Source organism: Agelaius tricolor, unplaced genomic scaffold, assembly GCF_023055355.1.
Source record: "Agelaius tricolor isolate 1412-34295 unplaced genomic scaffold, bAgeTri1.0.p SCAF_24, whole genome shotgun sequence".
Lineage (NCBI taxonomy): Eukaryota > Metazoa > Chordata > Aves > Passeriformes > Icteridae > Agelaius > Agelaius tricolor.
This window is the reverse complement of record NW_027269284.1, coordinates 4,650,547-4,668,491: the sequence shown is the minus strand read 5'-3', so window position 1 is coordinate 4,668,491 and position 17,945 is coordinate 4,650,547. Positions and strand designations below refer to the sequence as shown.

Genomic DNA, 17,945 nt, shown 5'->3' with positions numbered 1-17,945 from the left:
GTACATGTCTTAGGTCACTAGCCTTTAATAATTTTCAAATAGCTTGAGTTCTTCAATGAAGTTTAATTCATGACCTAGAAATCTGAGATAGCAGAGATGCTTCCCATCTGTCTGTAGTCATACACATCTGCAGAAATTAATTTTCAGCAGTGAGTAATTTTTGGCTTGTGGACAGATGTATAAATGAGAGAGAATGCTGCTAAGGGGGGGAAAAAAAGCTCTGGGAAAAAAACCTTTGTGGTGAAGACAAATGCCTCATGAAAAGCTTGTAATGACAGAATTACTACCACAACCTCCTCTACTGTTTTCACCATATTCCCTGTCAAAAAGGCCATTTTACAGTCCTATGCCATAAAAATAAGGGCTTATGATTATCAAATTATTGCACTAAATTTTGGAAGGCATTTTATTTGGTGCTAAAGTAATTAAAAAGAAAGAATAGTCCAAAAGGGAATTCAAAGTATTAAAAAATAGTGGACAATATGTCAAAAGCCCATAAACCTTGGTTTTAGTTGTGTGTTGACAAAGAGAATTCTTGGCCTTATTTTGAATATATTTATCAACAGGAAAAAACACCTCCATTCATAAATAGAGAAAAAAAAATGCTGATGATACTGAAGTTCTCTTCCAACTTGGATGATTCTGTGATTCTGTGAAATTGTATTCAAATTTTGTGTCATAAATGCAGAAGAGGAGGCTGTTGGCTGTTGGCAGAGAACCTCATCCTAGAAAGAGCTGACTTTGCACCAGTGATAAAGAAACTGCTGGAGTGAGTGCAAAGTTTTTTAATCTCAGATGTGGTCACTGAATGTAATCAAGGACTGTGAAAGAGAGTGGTTAAAAGTTCTTCTGCTTTTGATATTGATGTGACTGCTCCTGCAGTTACAAGGCTTTGTGTTCCAGCACTCACTAATCAGGATTTTGGTGGCTTTCTGTTGAATTTAAGGATGCACAAGTTTGACACAATTTAGGATCAGAAATATGACTTCCTAGGAGAGGATCAAGGAGCTGCAGGTAGACCAAGGGATGGCTTGGTGACACCTTAGAGGTGCCTGTGCAAAGAACATGAGGGAGTTGTTCCATCTGCCAGCCAAAGCTGCAAGAAAGATCCAATCCCTGGAAGTTTTAGCCAAACTGACAAGCAAAACCAGCCTGTAATAGAGGACACCTACTGCTGGAAGAGCTTTCTGTGTGCTGGGGTGGAGTCTGTGGCACTGGCAGTTTTTAAATTAAGATGATTTTCAGATGTCTCTTAGGTTTACATTAGAGACATGGGCAGTTTGATGATTCCAGCAGTATCTTTTGAGTCTGTGTTAGTAGTACTAATAAGTAATTACTTAGTTCAGTTTTATTTTGCACTTAGGATGTTTTTTGTGCACCCCTGTGAGCTGTGAGCCTCACTCTTCTGCATTTTGTAGTTTATCTCAGCATTCCCTAAGAATGTAAGGGGTGGCCACGTGTCAGGAGGGGCTGCAGCCCCATCTCTCCATGTTCTGCCTCCAGAAGTGGCCACTGGTTTGTGCTTGAAGGAAGGATCCTGTTTGTTCTGCTCTTGCTCTTTTAATTCAGCACCTCATTTCTTGGCAAATGCTGGATGCTGAACTAAACAGACATTTGGTCAGTGGAACACAGTGCAGTCGTTGCTGACTGTGAACAAAGCATGTGCTGACATTTTCCCTGCCTTTGGCATTTACCAGCTTATGGATTTCTGACCTGGGTTGGTGGTGTGGTTGTTATTATCAGTGGCCACTGATGTGTTTTCCATAAACTTATCTTATCCCTTTTAATAACCACTTAAGTTTCTGGCATCCACAATACCTGTGACACCAGATGTCACAATTTAATTACATAGTCCATGACAAAGCTTCCTGTTGTTTTTAATATTCTGGCTTGCTATTGCACTGTGTGCTTCCCAGCCACTGAGTTAAGACATGGAGAGTATTTAGTGTGCCTTTGCTGTATTCTACTCAGTCATACTGTCTTCAGGCTGGGGGAGTTTTTCAGCAAGCTATTTCATGCTTTGGACCATGCTCACTGCCTCTTCAGGCACTTTTTCTACTCCTCCATCTTTTTGAGACAGATTCACCTTAGATTTAGGTAATGCCATTAGAATGTTTGGGGTTTCAGTCCTTTTCTGAGTAGCTAATATGTGTTTTGGTGTCTAATTCAGTAATGGCTTCATTTTTGTGATTAATTTATTGATCTTGAAGCTCCCTGTACAGTTTCTCTTAGACTGTACTGACATCTAATGGTAAGGCAAAGTGGCTTAGCCATACTTAATGGCAAGATAAATTGTCTGACAGGCAAATATAATTATATATTTCCTTCTTAATTCAGTATTAGGTTTCATAAGACAAGATGGAATAACTTCAATTTGTGCACAAAAAGGCTGACATATACTTTTTCTTCTGGCAATTAATCTCTTTTTGTCCTGCTCAACGTGCCATACTTATTTTTAAGTGTAACTTAAATCTTGGCAGGAATATTTTGAGCACAGTGATAGTAATGTGATGGTTTCATACTGCAGGAGTTTTCAGTGTAAGTCACAGGATCTTCAGGAAAGGATGTAAGAGCAAAAGCTGTCCTGCAGAACTCCCAAAGAGGATGTTCTAGTGCTGTTGGAGCAGTCCCTGCTGCTTTTTGAAGAAACACCCAAACTAAAGTCCTTGTCCTCTTTTTTTAGGATGAGTAAACTTATTTGAGGTTTAAAGAGGACAAACCTATTTGAGGTTCCTCCCTAGCTATAATTGGAATTTTTTCAAAGAGCAATGGATGAATACTGCTAAATAATACTTTTATAAATGGAATATAGAAAGAAAAAAAAAAGTTCAGATATTTCTCTTTGTTATATTCCATGTTTAGGTGTAGTACACTGTCTAATTTTGAGACTAAAGCATTACCTAACTTTCATTATGAAACACCAGTCCTCTGGTCAAAAATTTCTGTTTTATACAGAACTGATATTGCTGCTACTGACATTAGAAGGGTTCAGCTACAAATTGTAGAGCTTTTTAAAGTAGAGTGTTTCTTTCTTACATCATAAACTTTATTTTTCCTTTTTCACAGAATTAGAGCCCATAGCCTCAGAAAGTTGACTTCTTTACTGAGTAAATACATCTTTAAGTTAATGTTCAAATAAAAGAAAATTCTCTTAGCATTGTTATGTCATTTTACTTTTGTCTCTTCATCAACACAGTTAGATCCTCTTTTTTTTTTTTTTTTGCCAAATGTAAAATACTTTGTTTTGTACCACAGAAATATTTTGAAATTGAGATACATTTCCATTTCTTAGTAATAATGTTGAGGTATGGTTGACTTGAATATAAAGATTTTTTTATAGTGAAGGTGATGAGACACTGGAACAATTGCCTAGAGAAGTGTGGAGACTTCCTCATTGGAAGTGTTCAAGGCCATGCTGGATGGGGTTTGAGTGACCTGCTCTAGTGGAAATTGTCTCTCCCCATGACAGGAGGGTTGGACTAAATGATCTGTTTACTAATTGAAATAAACAGTTACTGCAAAACAAAATGTATAATTATTTAGGAAAATTAAATCGTTTCTAACATGAGGAAAAACACTATGATTATATTTATTTATTGCTTCCAGGGCTGTGCAGAATGTTACTTCAAGGCTTGTGAGGTGTGATGGAAAATAGAGATGTTGTCAGTTTGGGTGGGAAGGAAAGAGAAGTAAAACATTAGTCTGGCTTGCCTTGGAAATTTATCTGATTTTTGATCATCAGAACTGATGGCACTGGAATTTGGAAAGTAAACTTAGAATGTTTCTTTTGATAGCCTAACATCATACTTTTTGATAGTTTTTAGTAGAAAGAAAAAATATCTGAATATTTCACTGTAGCTTCAGACAAAGGAGTTTAAGCTAGAATGGCTGAGTTAAGTGAAGGCTGAGATTCCCAAGGGTGACACAGATCTTCATGGCCTTATCCTCTAATAACCTGGCACTCAATTCTGTGAATTTAATTTCTGTTCTGGATTTCTTAGGCTTCATCTTGTGATTTGGGGTGGCCTACAAATCTATGCCTGCAACTAACAGTGGGGCAAAGGTAGAAATCAGTCTTCTGCAGTTTGTAGCCTGTGGATGGAAGTCTGTGCTCAGGAGAGTTTATTCTCTGGATTATGGTATTTGTTGGGTCCCCAGGATGAAGGAGGAATTGAGAATCAGACTCCATGTTCTCAGAAGGCTAATTTATTATTTTATGTGCTTATATTATATTAAAGAATGCTGTACTAAAACTATGCTAAAGAATAGAGAAAGGACACAGACAGAAGGTTACAAAGAAGGAAAATGGAAACTCGTGACCCTCGCCAGAGTCCTGACACAGCTGAACTGTGATTGTTTATCCAACAGGTGCTTGTTTGATTGGTTTCATGTGAATTGTTTTTACTTAATGACCAATCCCCAACCACATTCCAAAGCAGCAAAACCCAGGAGAAGCAATCAGATAATTCTTGTTTTTCCTTTTCCTCTGAGGCTTCTCAGCTTCCCAGGAGAAGAATCCTGGGCAAGAGGATTTTTCAGAAAATATGACAGTGACACTGGATCCCTTTCAGAGTGAGGTAACTCATCAGAGGTGATGCACTTTTTCTGTTCAGATCTAGCTGAAACTGGCCCATGCCAGCCTCCCCCATTAGACTGATGCAAAGGAAATGGTCCAACACTGCATGATGCAACATTTTGGGTTTGAGGGGAGTCCTCCTTGTGGAGTTTGTCACAACCCACACATACACAGGGTGTGTATAATTAGCCTACTGTTTGCTCTCTTAAAAAAATTAATTTTTTAGTTTGCTTCCTTTTTATCCTTTTTGTCTGGAGAAATCATGGTTTTTGAATGGGCCTTCCTTCAAATCTTCTCGCTCACAGCTAATGTTTATCCCTCATTCATTACCTGTATTATCTGTTTTGAAAAGTGAATTCAAAGTTGACTTACTTGTTTATCTTTTCTGTTTTAGCCTGTAGGATTTGCTCTCTCTGCTGGAAATATGTTGGAGAATCGCTTTTCCTTTTATCTTGAAGTCTCAAAATAAAGCTTTCCCTTTCCTAAGAGCTAAATGCTCCAGCAATACCCCAAGATTTACTCTCTTTAAAAATACACTGAAATAATCTGATTAACTGAAGGAAAAACTCTAATATTGTTTGCAACAGTGTGTATTTTGATCTAAAATGTGTACTGCTCAAAAGGGCTCTGTGCATTGATGGTATCTCAGATGGCTTTGTAGATACTACTTGACATATATGATAAGCACTACATGTTCTTAAATCACTTGGATTCTCACTTAAAATATTGAACTACTGAAGTTTGGTCTTAAATACTATTTGGTGTTCAGGTATTTAGATCATCCAGCACCGTGTGCGTATTTTTAGTGAATTTCTCAACTACAATTATTCATGTTGTGGTTTAGCAATTGCAGTAACTAACACTTCCACAATTACAAGGCTTTTGTTTTGCTGGGAAGCACTTCCCATATCATCATCTGCCCCTTCTGTTGGAACATGATGTGTAATAAAACTGTGTGAGGGTTCAACTTAGAATGGTGCTAACATGTTAATTTATTTTTTGCTCAAATATTTTTTTAAACTTATGACAACTTACTATCAATGAAATAATGTTAAAACAATGCTTGAAAGCAAAAAAAAATACTTGATTTATATGGCACACTTTGAAGCTACTGTAGACAGATAGAAAACATCTGGTGACACTTTCAGTGGTAGGTCAATAGTTACAGATGGTCTGTTCTTCACAGCTGCCATCCAGCTTTGTATGCAGAGTGACTACAGTGGGAAAATCTTTTGCTGAATGAATAAACAACACAGCACAAGGAGGCCAGCAGGCCTGGATGTTTCTACAAGATGGGAAATTAAATAAGCTATACAAATTTAAACTAAGATTACTGTTTAAAATGTTGATTATATTCTGGTTTGGTTTTTATGCTTTAGATCTTTCAATGTTTCTATGCCTTTCTATGTTATGATCTTTTTATGCTGTGATCCTTCCAATTGAAGGAAGTAGATTATAAAACAGAAATGATAAGCAAATAAATTAAAGACTAGTTGAAGGCTGATCCTGTGCACAGGTTTGGGGTGTTGGCTTAAGCCAAGGCTGGTGGTTATATAGTTCTATAGTTACATAGTTGGCTTATAAGATTATAAAATCCATGTTAGATTTGATGTAATGCTTGTGCAGTCTTATAACACAACCACATTCAATATAAAAGAGCATTGTATTTTGGAAGAATGCCAATGTTGAGAAATGTAAAAGTGAATTTCTAAAATGGCAACAGTCTTTGTTTTTTAAAAAGTAAAAAAAAAAGGGCATTCTGCATTCCTCATCAATTTTTCTTCTCCCTTTCATGATGGGATGTTATATTCAACTGGAATCTATGCAAAACAGCAGATGAATCTTGAATTTGAGGATAAACAGGTGTGGGGGGAAAGTGAAGAGGACAATAAGGTGAATTAAGCATTAAAAGCATGATGAATGTTGCACACTAACTCCATTTTAAATTAAAAAAAAAAAAAAACACAAAGAAGGAACTTTATTAAAAGTCCAAATGCACTGAGTAGGGCAGTACTGGTAAAGATACTTAGTACAAATACAAATGTGCAGTTCTTGATACTCAAAATATTTTTCTTTATAATTTCATTTGCAGTTCATGAATCTTGATGATATGTTAATGAAATGTGCCTATGTTTGGTTTTAGTGCAGTTCAGCCTCTAGAAAGTAACAAGCAGATTTCTAGGTTCAGTCATTTGTAAGGCCATTTAATCCTATCCACTGATGTTGAAAGCTGCTGGGCAGGAATAAAAAGAAACAGGGAGGTGGAGTATTTGGCTCATTTTAGTGTGCACAGTGCTTGTACTACAGTGTGCTCTGTGTTTGTTTCTCAAAGTCTACTCAGATATTGAAAAGTGAATAAAAGTGGTGCTCTGATGATGCTTTTTAGAGCATCTGTATCCATGGTTTTACCACATCCACTTGCTCCACCTGCATTTTATATTCTACTGCTATAATTAGGTTCTCATTGAGGGATTTTTCCTCTTCTCTCCCCATCCCCCCTTCCCATTTCTCAGTGGTTTGGCTTAAAATGCAGCCTGCTTGTTGCAGTGTCCTTCTGCTGCCTTGCCCAGCTCCACAGAATCTGAAAAGTGCCTGCCTGGATCTGCTGCCAAAGAGCTTTGCCTAGTCATGCATAAACCTGCTCCAAATGCCATTTGGTTGATAGAGATATTGGCATTCACTCTTGTCACCAGGATGTGTTTCCCTGTGTCTCTGCCCCTTGACTTGGTTTCCTTCAACTTCCAAGCTGAAACTCTGGATTTCATTATCATCAAGAGCCCAGAAGTTAAGAGTGAAAGAAGTATTTTCTCTCACTGTGAGCTTTGTGATGCAAAGTTGTGGCTTTCCAATTTCATCTCAGGTGATCGTGTTGCTGTCAATTTATAGGAATATGGACTTGTGCCTGCCCAAGGTGCCTGCATTTGCTGGTGGTTTGTTCATTGGAAAGGTAGAAACGTATTTGAAGTGAAAAGGCAAAGAACAGCAGCTGTCCTGGAACATTTCCACACTGGTTGGTCCGAGTTGTGCCCTGTGCTTTGTATCTCTGTGCTTAGAGGACAGTTTGCTGTGAAACAAATACCAATTTACCTAATAAGATTTAAGAACTTTGTGAAGTTTTTTTAATTCTTTAGATTACATACGGATCATCTCCAGATCATCTGGACAAAGGTGCTAAAAATGATGTATTTTAAAGTTTATCTTTCTGTTCACAGCTTAGAAAAGACTGAGCATTTCTGCCTGGTGTGAGAAGAGCATCACCAAGCTGTGTGGGGACGTTCTTTGAGCTTCCACTTTTGTGTCTCTCATGGACAAACACAAAGTGAAGCGGCAACGTCTGGATCGCATATTTGAAGGTTGGACATTTCAATTTCTAATGTTAACTGTGTTAGTTTTGTGGAATACTGATATTTTCTCTTGGTCATTCTGGGTATTTTTAATTGAGTTGTAGTTGCTGTTGAGATAATATTGAATGTGCACAAATGCTAGTTTTTGGGTGGAAACAGATCTAGAAAAATAAAAGAAACTAGTCTGTGACTTATTCTAGAGTTGAGTTGGCTTTCATCTTAGCATTTTACATCATTCTACTCAAACACTATAAAAGATTGTGGGTTTGTGTAAAACAACAATTTCAAAAGGGCAAGATGACCACATAGTGCTCTCAGGAGTCTTTCTCTACAGGCTTGCCTCATGTAGATTGATTTAACAGCTTGTCTCTGATCCTTGAAAGAAAGTAAAAAGTCAGATGAAAACAAAACAAAAATTGCAGGAGACCCCCAAACATTACATGAATATGAACAAAAATAGTGTGAATTCTAGTGAAAGGACTTGTAATCATTTGGGTCTGTCATTTTACTTCAGGTCACAAATGACAAATTGCATATTCTTGCTATTCTCTCCAAAACGGCTTTTAGAGCTGGTATGAAAGCAGGTTGAGGAGTAAGTTGTACTGTTTTTAATGAATGGTCTGGACTAAATGAATTTTTATATTAAAATGTTTGTTTCTCACTAAAGGCAAGGGAAAAGTTAATTTCTTTTTGACACCATGGGAGACAGTGTACAGACTGGTGGGCACATGCATCATTCCTAATGATGTGAACTGGGGGTGAAACCTTTGCCTCCTCCACATGTTGGTCTTGAGACCCTTTCCCAGCAGCTGTGTTGTGTGAGGAGTCCTTGGCAATGGATTTTTACCCCTTTCTTTGTGCCAATGTGAGTATGACTCTACCAAGAGCTACATTGAGAAGCTGACTCGTAGTAAAACCTTTTGTTGGTGTATTTTCCATTTGGGTAATGTGACCTCAGTCCCGGTCACTGCTCAGCTGACATGGAAGGGGCAGCTGGAAAAGCTCAGTGGGGTTGCTGGGACTGTTTAGCCTAACACAGCCAGAGAAAGGGACATTTCATGCAAGTATCAAAGGGTGCAGCTCCACGTTTGGTTTGGGTGATGAATCTCCTTGTCAGTCTTCCAAAACTGGCCAAGCCCACCCATGGTTACCAGGTCCACACTGTTACTCTGTCCCACCTAGGCTGCTTGGCCAAGTGGCCAGAACTGCTCACTGGAGACTGATCCCTGCTCAGAGAAATGGGGAACTGACTGCAGAGGATGATGAGATTGGGAAGGCTGCCCCACTTTCTGTGCATCTCTGCTGTTAGATCAGCTAGAACTGACCTAGGAGTGTGCATGCTCCTCTTCTCTGCTCCCTGTCTCAGTTCCCCATCCTAGAGTTTCTGTATCCAACTCTTCAATAAAAAATGGAGAATATTAACTTTTTATTTTGGCCTGTGTTAGTCAGCTGAATCAGCAAGGTGTGAAGAAGAATGACAAAGCTGTCCCTTCTGATGGCAGCCAGCAAGTTAGAGCAGCTCAGCCCACTCAGTGCAATCTCAGCCTCCTTATGGGCTGATTATGTTGAGCAACAGAACAACCTGAGAGGCAAAAAGTCTGTGATGATGTGGGAAGAAACATTGCCAGGGACAGAGGTGACAGACCAGCAGCCACTGGGACTGAAACAGCAGTGGCTTCCCCCAGGCTTTGTGCTCACAGCCGGTGATGCTCTTTGGTCTGGCTCGTTTTTCCCTGCCCTGCACAATTCACTGCATCCATCCTATGGTAAAATCTGCTCGGCCATGCAGTGGAGGGAATTGATCCACTTGAGAAGTGATGTAGGAAAAAAAGGGTTTTTTTCCTTCCTTAATCCCATTTACCAAATAGCTAGGTTAGGAAAAGAGAGTGGGAAGGCCAGGCAGAGCATGATCATGAGGAGAAGGGGTAAAACAACAGGTATGGAAACATGCCTGACATTTTACAGCTGGGGGAACCCAGTTTGGCTCCCAAGTGTTGGAACTGTGTTTTGCTCTTGTGTGTCTGCATGTTCAAATGTTCTTTGAGGCTTGTAAACACATTTCCCTAATGATGATTTCAAAGAGTGTAAAAAGGGATAAAAACTAGGGGGGTTGGTTTGTTTTATAATGGCTTTTTTTCTACATATATCCTGTTCAGCTTTAAAAATTAATTATGCAAAATTGTTCTCTGATATTTGTACCTTTCATGACCCAACCCAAATATTTTATATTTTAGCAATTTGTGTGATGTTTTACAAAGCTTAGGGAATGTAGTGAGCTGTAGAACTATTAAAGGTGGTTTATCTTTTGGTCAGCTTTTCTGTCCATCAGTTTGTGCATTGCTTTCTTCTCTGGAACTTTCCCTTTGAAGAGAATATTTTAAAGATGCACTTTATTTCTATTGCAAGTTCACTTAAAAATAGGCTGCAATAACTTGCTAACTACTACTAACTATGTATTTTTTCATGAATTCTTGAACATAATGAAGCTTAATGGAGCTCAGTAAATGATTTTGTCTCTGAGGTACCTATGATTCCCTTTGATGATTTCTTAAATATAAAACTGAATATTTGCTTTTAATCCCAAAGCTGTTTGCAATTATATTTTTTGTGCTTATTTCAATGCTCTGCCATTGAAGGCTGTCCCTTAAAAAAGCCAGGTATTAAATTCTGGTTTCTAACTTCCACCACTAACTGTGAATTATGCTTAGGCCTAAGGACATGATTCAAGGCACTCTGAGATGCTAATATGAAACTCACTTCACAATTTGTAAAATAACATTTAGGATTCTTCCCTTGGAGATAAATGGTACCACGACATGTGAAAGATTAATTAGTTCCTGATTATATTGTTCTTTGTCCCCCTCTCCGGTGATGCTGGTGATTGCAAAGCATAATTACAGAAGTATACATTTGGCAGAACAGTTGGAAGTGTCACAGTGCAAAAATAAAATGTGTTCATTTTGTGGGTAATTTGAAAAATTCAAAATGTTTTTGGCATTTTGAAAAGTTGTTATCTCTAATTAAGGTATTATTGTGCTTTATATTGTAACAAACTGTAAACAATGCTGTTTATTTGCTTATATTCTAGAAATCCTTAATTAAATTCATGTATGTTTTACTGACCATTGCTTGGCAGTTACCTTGGGCTGTCTGACTCTTCTTGCATTTGCTGGGTGCTCATAGATGAAGCAGGAAGGAACAGAAGGTGGCTGCAGGCAGGGGGAGTGTCTGAATTGTCTGTCAAGGGGCTTGGTGAACACTGTGAATTATTTTTAAGTACATTATTTTTGGCTGCCTGAGCACTATATATTTATTATTCACTGCTTTTGGTGGGTTTCCAAGCTTTAGGGAACCCTGGTTGAGGAGGAAAGGGACTTCTCTCATTTCTTCCTGCTTGTTTGCACAGGTTTTAGGGATTAAAGTACAGCACAATGCTGGAAATGTTACTGGAAAATTCAGAGGACTTTCCCAGTTCGGTAATTTCTTCCCAGAGCACCTCATGTGATATTTACACAGCAAAGACTGCAACATGTGCCAAGTACAAGTCTGTGAAGACCCTGTCTGTCCCCAGACAGGTGTGGATTTTTTGTTGGGTTTTTTTGTTTGTTTGTTTGTTTTTTTTCTTCTGGTGTTGATAAAGCAAAAAGCATCTTAGCACTCAGAATGCTCATCCAATCATTTCCTAATTTATTTTTCCTTTTTGTGCAGCATTAGTGTTAATGGTATTCTTTATATGCATGCTGCTTCATCTTTTTAAAAAGTACCCAGAAGAAAAGTTGCAATGTATTTTAGCTATTTTAACAGTGATGCTTTATTACCTAAGAAATGAAGAGTTGGCCAGGATCACAAATTGGAAAATAAAGTGCTTATTAATGGGATGAATTTCTGAAATTTCAGATAAAATCTCTCATCTTTGCTTTTATGAAGGGCAGCCTTTCTTTGGGAAGGTTTGATTACTGGCAAATAGCCCAGTGTGATGCACTTTGAAGGACAGTAAAAGTGCATGATAAATGAATAGTTTCTTTTCAAGGAGATGGCCTGGGCTTGCATTCTTGATAAGAAAACATCTGTGTTTTTAGAGCTTCTTTTTGCTGCTTGAGATTTAATAAGATGAATCTTCAGTTTGTAGTTGATGTGGAATACATTGATGGTTCCAGGAGGAATGCAGAGGGAAAAAAAAATCAGATATGAATTGAATTTGGTCGTCTTTCCAAATTGATAGAGAAATCTTGTAATAAAGAGTGACTTAATTAAAAGAAAAATATATTCACTTTCCTGATTTCTTTTGCTTGTGTGTGTAATAGCTTGGCTTTTTACCTAGTGGGAAGTACCAGGTTGACAAATACCAAGTGTTTCTTCATGACCATTGATGGATCCTGTCTAGTTTATGTAAACTGGGATTTGACCCCTTGCAGGGGCAGTTGAGTTTTCTTATATGAGTAAGAAGATGGCTTACTTTGGCAAGGTCTGGGCTTTCCCTGAATTTCAAAAAGGATTTTTTACTGAAGTTGGTCTGTACCATGAAAGTTGATCTATAAATAAGAGGAAGGAGGGATAAATGTTTCCAGGCAGTGAGTGCCCTTTGCTCTTTCTGTAAGTGGAAATTGCAGATGTCAAGTTCTTTGGAGAACAAGAGCTACAGTTTTCTTAACATGCAAATTTGAACGTGTTCTTCGTTGTCTCACTTGCTACAGATACTGGAGAAAGAAAGGAAATAATAAAATGCACAGGCAATGGTAAATCAAATAGTGCTTTATAGAGTTCTCTTCCTGTGTACTGGTATTTGTACTGGGCATACTTAATATGCCAAATGTTTCTTAAAAAGGGATTAATGGGCTGCCTCATTTCTTGGTGTCTGACAGACCTCAGAAGGTGGCTTAGTGAGGGATTAGGGCAGCAGAGGGAGCTAAAAGATTCCTAATATTTTATCATTTGTTTCCTAAGTCAAAGTAGCTCCTTTATAAAGTACCAATTAACCTTTGCAAAAATGTGATTTTCTAACCTTAAGTGCCTTCAGCAAATACATAAGCATTTGACCTGGAGTAAATTCCATTTCTCTGTAGCAATGCAGTATAAATTAAATTAGGAATTAGATAGTTAAAGCTACCAAAATCTTTCTGCAGGAACAGCCATCAAACCTTTCAAGTGTAGCAAATGAAAGTGTTTAAGCAAGCAGAGTTTTCTATGAAAAACCTATAGAAGAATATTCCATAAGTAAATCAATTTCCATTCAGATACAAGTGTTTTAACATAAAAATGCATACTTTGGTTCATTGCATACAAACATGTTTTAACTATTCAACACTATTTTTCTGTGTATTGCTTGTAAAAACTTTGAAAGCATTTTTGAACATGTGGTAATACAGAAAATTAGATAAAAGTTGCCTTCAAAGAACAGAGAGCATATTCTAAGGACTAAGATAAGTTGACTTTAAAATAATAAAATAACAAATGGTGCTACCAGGAATCTCAACAAGATTTTTTGCCTCTTTCCAAAGGAAAATGATCTGTATACATGGGTTATGTTTACCCTACTGCAAAAGCATCCTTTATCTCATTAGAATTAGAGTTGAAATGCTTATGCACAGGCTTGTGTTTGGTTTTTGGCTTTGTCCTTTATATCTGTATTTGCAGTGCAAAGTGGTTTTTAGCTTTCTTTTGGCTTCCTGCAGTAACCTGCATCTCAGTCTTCACCTAGAGAGGCTTTGGATTTGCATCCACTCAAATATTACAATATTGCAGAGGTGTTACAGTAACAATGCAAGTTGTATGAAAAGAGAATTGGCTTAGAAGCCTCTTTTGCTCTAAGTGATACTAAACAGTAGCTGCTGATGAAAATCATTGCTTCAGTAAGAAAATTTGAGGGGGGAAAAATCTATGGAGAAAAGAATCTGAGATTTTTAAGTTTTGCTGAAATGTTCATGTCACTGATTTAAGTTATGAATGTTGTAAAGAAAAACTGCAATTCTGTGGTGTCCAGCATCATGCATTTTATCTGTGTTGTCACATTTTGACTGGTATATTGAAGTAAAATACACTTAAAATAAAATACACTTGGTTATGACAGCAGCTGTGTTCAGCTGTGATCTATCCAGAAAGTTACAGCTTGACACTGCAGTAAAGTCAAAATAGTTTCCCTTAATGTTAGTGTCAAACACAGTGTTAAATACAGAAAATAATATAGCATGACACTGGTTTTACAGGGTTGTATTAATTGTATTTGCAGTATCAGATATTTGAGTCAGAATCCAGTACATAACCACACATCATCCTCTAATTCCTGAATAATCTCCAGAGAATTTATTCCTCCTATTCTTCTATTAATAAAAATATTTTCAGGCTAGATATTTAGCTTTTATACAGTGCAGATGCATGGCTGATAACAATTTTAGAAGCTTTAGAAGTCTAAAGTACTTGATGGTACTATGTTCTTATTTCTGCCTGGGGTCAGGGAAGATGCTCTGATGTTGCTTTGCACTGTGCTCTGGAAAACTGAACTGTACAAAGATTAAGTGTCTAGGTAAACATACTGAAAAATTTACATAGCCATCTAATTAAAGCAGTCATGTTCAGCTTTCACAGAGGCAGTTCCCATCCTCAGGGAAGTGCAGTCTGAGATGCAAAAAAGGATTTTATTTTGTTTCCTCCCTTAGTGCAGTCAGGATGGGAGTGTGATTATGCAAGTGGAAACAAGAAAATAAAAGTGGAGACAGTCTTTTAGTGCTGGAGGCTGCTCCATCCTCGTGTCCTCATTCCAGGAGGTCAATACTGAATTGCAGGGTGCCCCTCCTTGAACAGGAGGAATTGCATGGATGTCCCTCCTCATCAGAGAAATCATTGTGCTCTGATGGACAGGTCATTTGGAGTTAGGAAACCTGTGTTTGTTTTATCTTGTTGCTCTTCTGAAGTCAGGTACCAGGTTAGAAAAAACAAAGCTGCCCCTGCCTCTTCTTTTTCTGTGACAGAAAACAGTCAGAGATGTTCTGGGATATAAATAGCAGCAGGCTGTTGTAATACTCTTGGAATCCCTTTAAACTATGAGGCTTTGCTAATTGTGAAAATACCTGGCACTTGCTGCAGGTGAAATCACACCCTTTGGTACCACTGGAGATGCAGAACTCTGCAGTGGTTTGTGGCCCTGCTCAGATACCTAAATAAAAAACTTCCTTCTTCCACCCTTTCCTATGAGAACTAAATTTAAATTGCTTGTGACTTTGAGCAGATGTATTTGGGATTTTTTTTTAAAGCCAGAAATTAGCTGTTAAAAATTATTCATGTTTCTCTTTCCCCTGATGCTTATTTTTCAAAGTATCCTCCCATGCACTGAATTTTCAAACCTTTCATTCTGCCAATTAACTGGAGACACAGCAAAAAAAGACACCAAAAATTACAGGCAATGGCAGTAGGAGAGCAAATGATGAAGAGTAAAGACTCTTTATTCTTTTGATCCTACCTGTATTTTTCAGAAAGTTTCCTTGTGTGCTAGATAATGACACTCAAATACAATTAGACTGTGACTCCTGCTAATAGGTAATCAAGAATAATTATAAGTTTTAATTAAATACACGATAAATGCCTCTTTTTGTCAAGGAGTGCACATTAGAAAAATAGTTTTATTAAGTGCTAAGAAAACTTTTTCCCAGGCAATTTTATCACGATTTCTTGTTCCCTGCTGTTCCTTTCTGTCTTGAAGATTGCATCAGTCACACGCATGTGGTTTTTTCCTGGGTATCAAATACCACTTAGGCAGGTGTAGCTTAATTTCCACAACATCTGCCAGTCATTTCTGGTTGTTGTTGTTAGTTTAGCTAACCTGCAGATGGTCATGTTTGCCAGTCTGTGCAGTGCTCCACAGACTCCCATGCTTGTTTCCCGAGTGCTGCCCTTCACTTCCATGCAGGCATCAGCAATTTATCAAACTCAAATAATTTAGTAACAGTTACTTCTTCTTGTAATAAACAAAAGCAGCTGTGCTCTAGCTATCCTTATCTGCATGAATGCATAGATTGTAAAGGGCTTTTCTGACAAACAAGACAGAAGTTTAGAATTTCAAACTGGAATTTAGGGCATGTAAGTCAGAGTGAGTCGACAGTGATGTTTGGAAACAATATAATAATGCAGAGAATGAATTAGTTACCATAGTAACTGCTTTGTTTTAATAATTTGGTGGGGCAATGAATAAAAGGAGCTCAGAAAGAAGTAGTATCACTCTTGATTACATGTGCAACGAGAGAGGTTTTGTTCATTAATAGTGGAAATTAATTTGATTTTATAACAGATTGAAGAATGAATGTGTAAGTTTTACTTTGGAAAGGCAATAAAAATGATGTACAGATTTTTTTATTCTTATTTTTTCTACCCCCTGGGAAAAACATAATCACATTTTACATTTTATTATGGCAATGCAGATTATTGATTTCTTAACAATAAAACATGCTCAATATATTGCATTGTAAGCGTGGCTTCAATCTGTGTGCTGTGATTTGTTGCCTGGCAGTTGTTGGCAGCCTAGCAACGTGCTTCAGTCCAGCTCTGCAAAAGGATGTAGACACCCAAAGTTAGGAGTTACAGGAAAGGCAGGTTTCTCACTACTTCAAAACCCATCCAAAATCATCAGCACCTTGAAATCCCTTTGTGCTTCATGGGTGAAATTCAAGTACATTGCACACTTTCAAGATCACAGAATCCCAGAATGGCTTGGAAGGGACCTTAATGATCCTCTCATCCCAACCCCTCTGCCATGGGCAGGGACACCTTCCATGAGACCAGGTTGCTCCAAGTCCTGACCTTCTGAATTTTCTTTCCTCTTGCAGATTTGAGCAGTTTTGTGTGCATTTTGTGACAAATGCAGGATCCTCAAACAAAGACAAGGCAGGATCCCCAAACTGAGGGAGCTCTTTTGGAGGCAGGTGTGGAGCCAGCAGAAGCCTCCTGTGCTCACAGGCAGCACGGGCAGCTGGAGCCTGTTCTGCAGAAAGGGGGAGGCACAGAAGGAGTTGCTTTGCTGCAGAAATTGGTGTGCAGAGCATGTCCCAGTGCCTCTCCCAGCTGCCTGTGTGCTGGTGAGGCTGTGTCAGGAGACTGGCAGGTGTCATGGAAGAAGGGATTACTGCTGATGTCCTACTGGAGCCTCTCACAGGGCACAGCCTCTCATTTGTGTCTGCCTTCTCATCCGCTGCCCTTTTTTTAATTCTCCTTGACTACTGGCAGCTTTTAGCTGAAATTTGCTGGTGAGTTAAATATTTAATTATGGAGGGCCCAGTGGGTAAATGGACGGACACAATTAGGTGAGCTTGGCTTCCTTTGAAAATCTGTCTGAAAGGTGCTCAGATATTGCAGACAGAAATAAGAAATGCCACCTCATTTCTCCTTGGCCAAGGGAGTGATGTCCATCACCAGACCCAAATCATGTTCCCTCCCTAGAGCAGGGAGCCTTAAAGTTTTTTCTCCAAGCATTGCTCCAAACAGTGGCTCCTCAGTAGGTGAAGGTGTGTTCCCAGGAACAGGGAAACTTTCTGTTCCAGGTTATCATCAATCCAAAGCTGATTAGTTTTTTGAAGGGAGGTTTGTTACCCTTTCTGTGTTGTTTGCTGCTGCCTATATAATGCAACCTCAACTCACTGTGTTGGGGGAAAAAAAGGGATAACTAAGCTCAGTAGTGACTCAGAAAGGGAAATTCAAGCTTCTCTGTTCCCAGTGCTTCTATGTGTGTAAGTTTTGGAAGGAGATTTAAAACTATGGACTGTTCCTTCTCTTTGAGGTGAGTGCCCCCATCACTGGGCTGTTCATGTCCTTGACACTTCCCCTCTAGTCTCATAAGAAACTTGCCCTAAAAGAAATATTTCTAAAAGCAGTGTATCATACCTCCAGACCATGTTTTCTTCCTTCTTCCCTTATCTCTTAGCTGTATCTGAATAAAATCAAATTGTGATGTTTTTGAAAGGGATGCTAACTTGGTTTGAACTTTCTTTGGTACCCAATCCTTCACTAGAATTCTGAAATGTTTGTTAGTATAATCTTAAAGT

The 17,945-nt window shown here is 38.3% G+C and overlaps 1 protein-coding gene across 5 annotated transcripts in view; it reads left to right on the top strand.

Annotated features, from left to right (window-relative positions):
• CTBP1 (C-terminal binding protein 1) overlaps positions 1 to 17,945 on the top strand; it is a 237,823-nt gene that overhangs the window by 46,992 nt on the left and 172,886 nt on the right. For 4 of the 5 annotated variants that reach the window (XM_071447420.1, XM_071447419.1, XM_071447416.1 and 1 more), the window contains exon 2: positions 7,789 to 7,929. In XM_071447420.1, the coding sequence (XP_071303521.1) occupies positions 7,881 to 7,929 (49 nt within the window). In that variant the 5' untranslated portion in view covers positions 7,789 to 7,880. Of the gene's footprint in view, positions 1 to 7,788; positions 7,930 to 17,945 lie in introns of those variants that run through there. The other variant, XM_071447426.1, reaches the window with a different exon arrangement.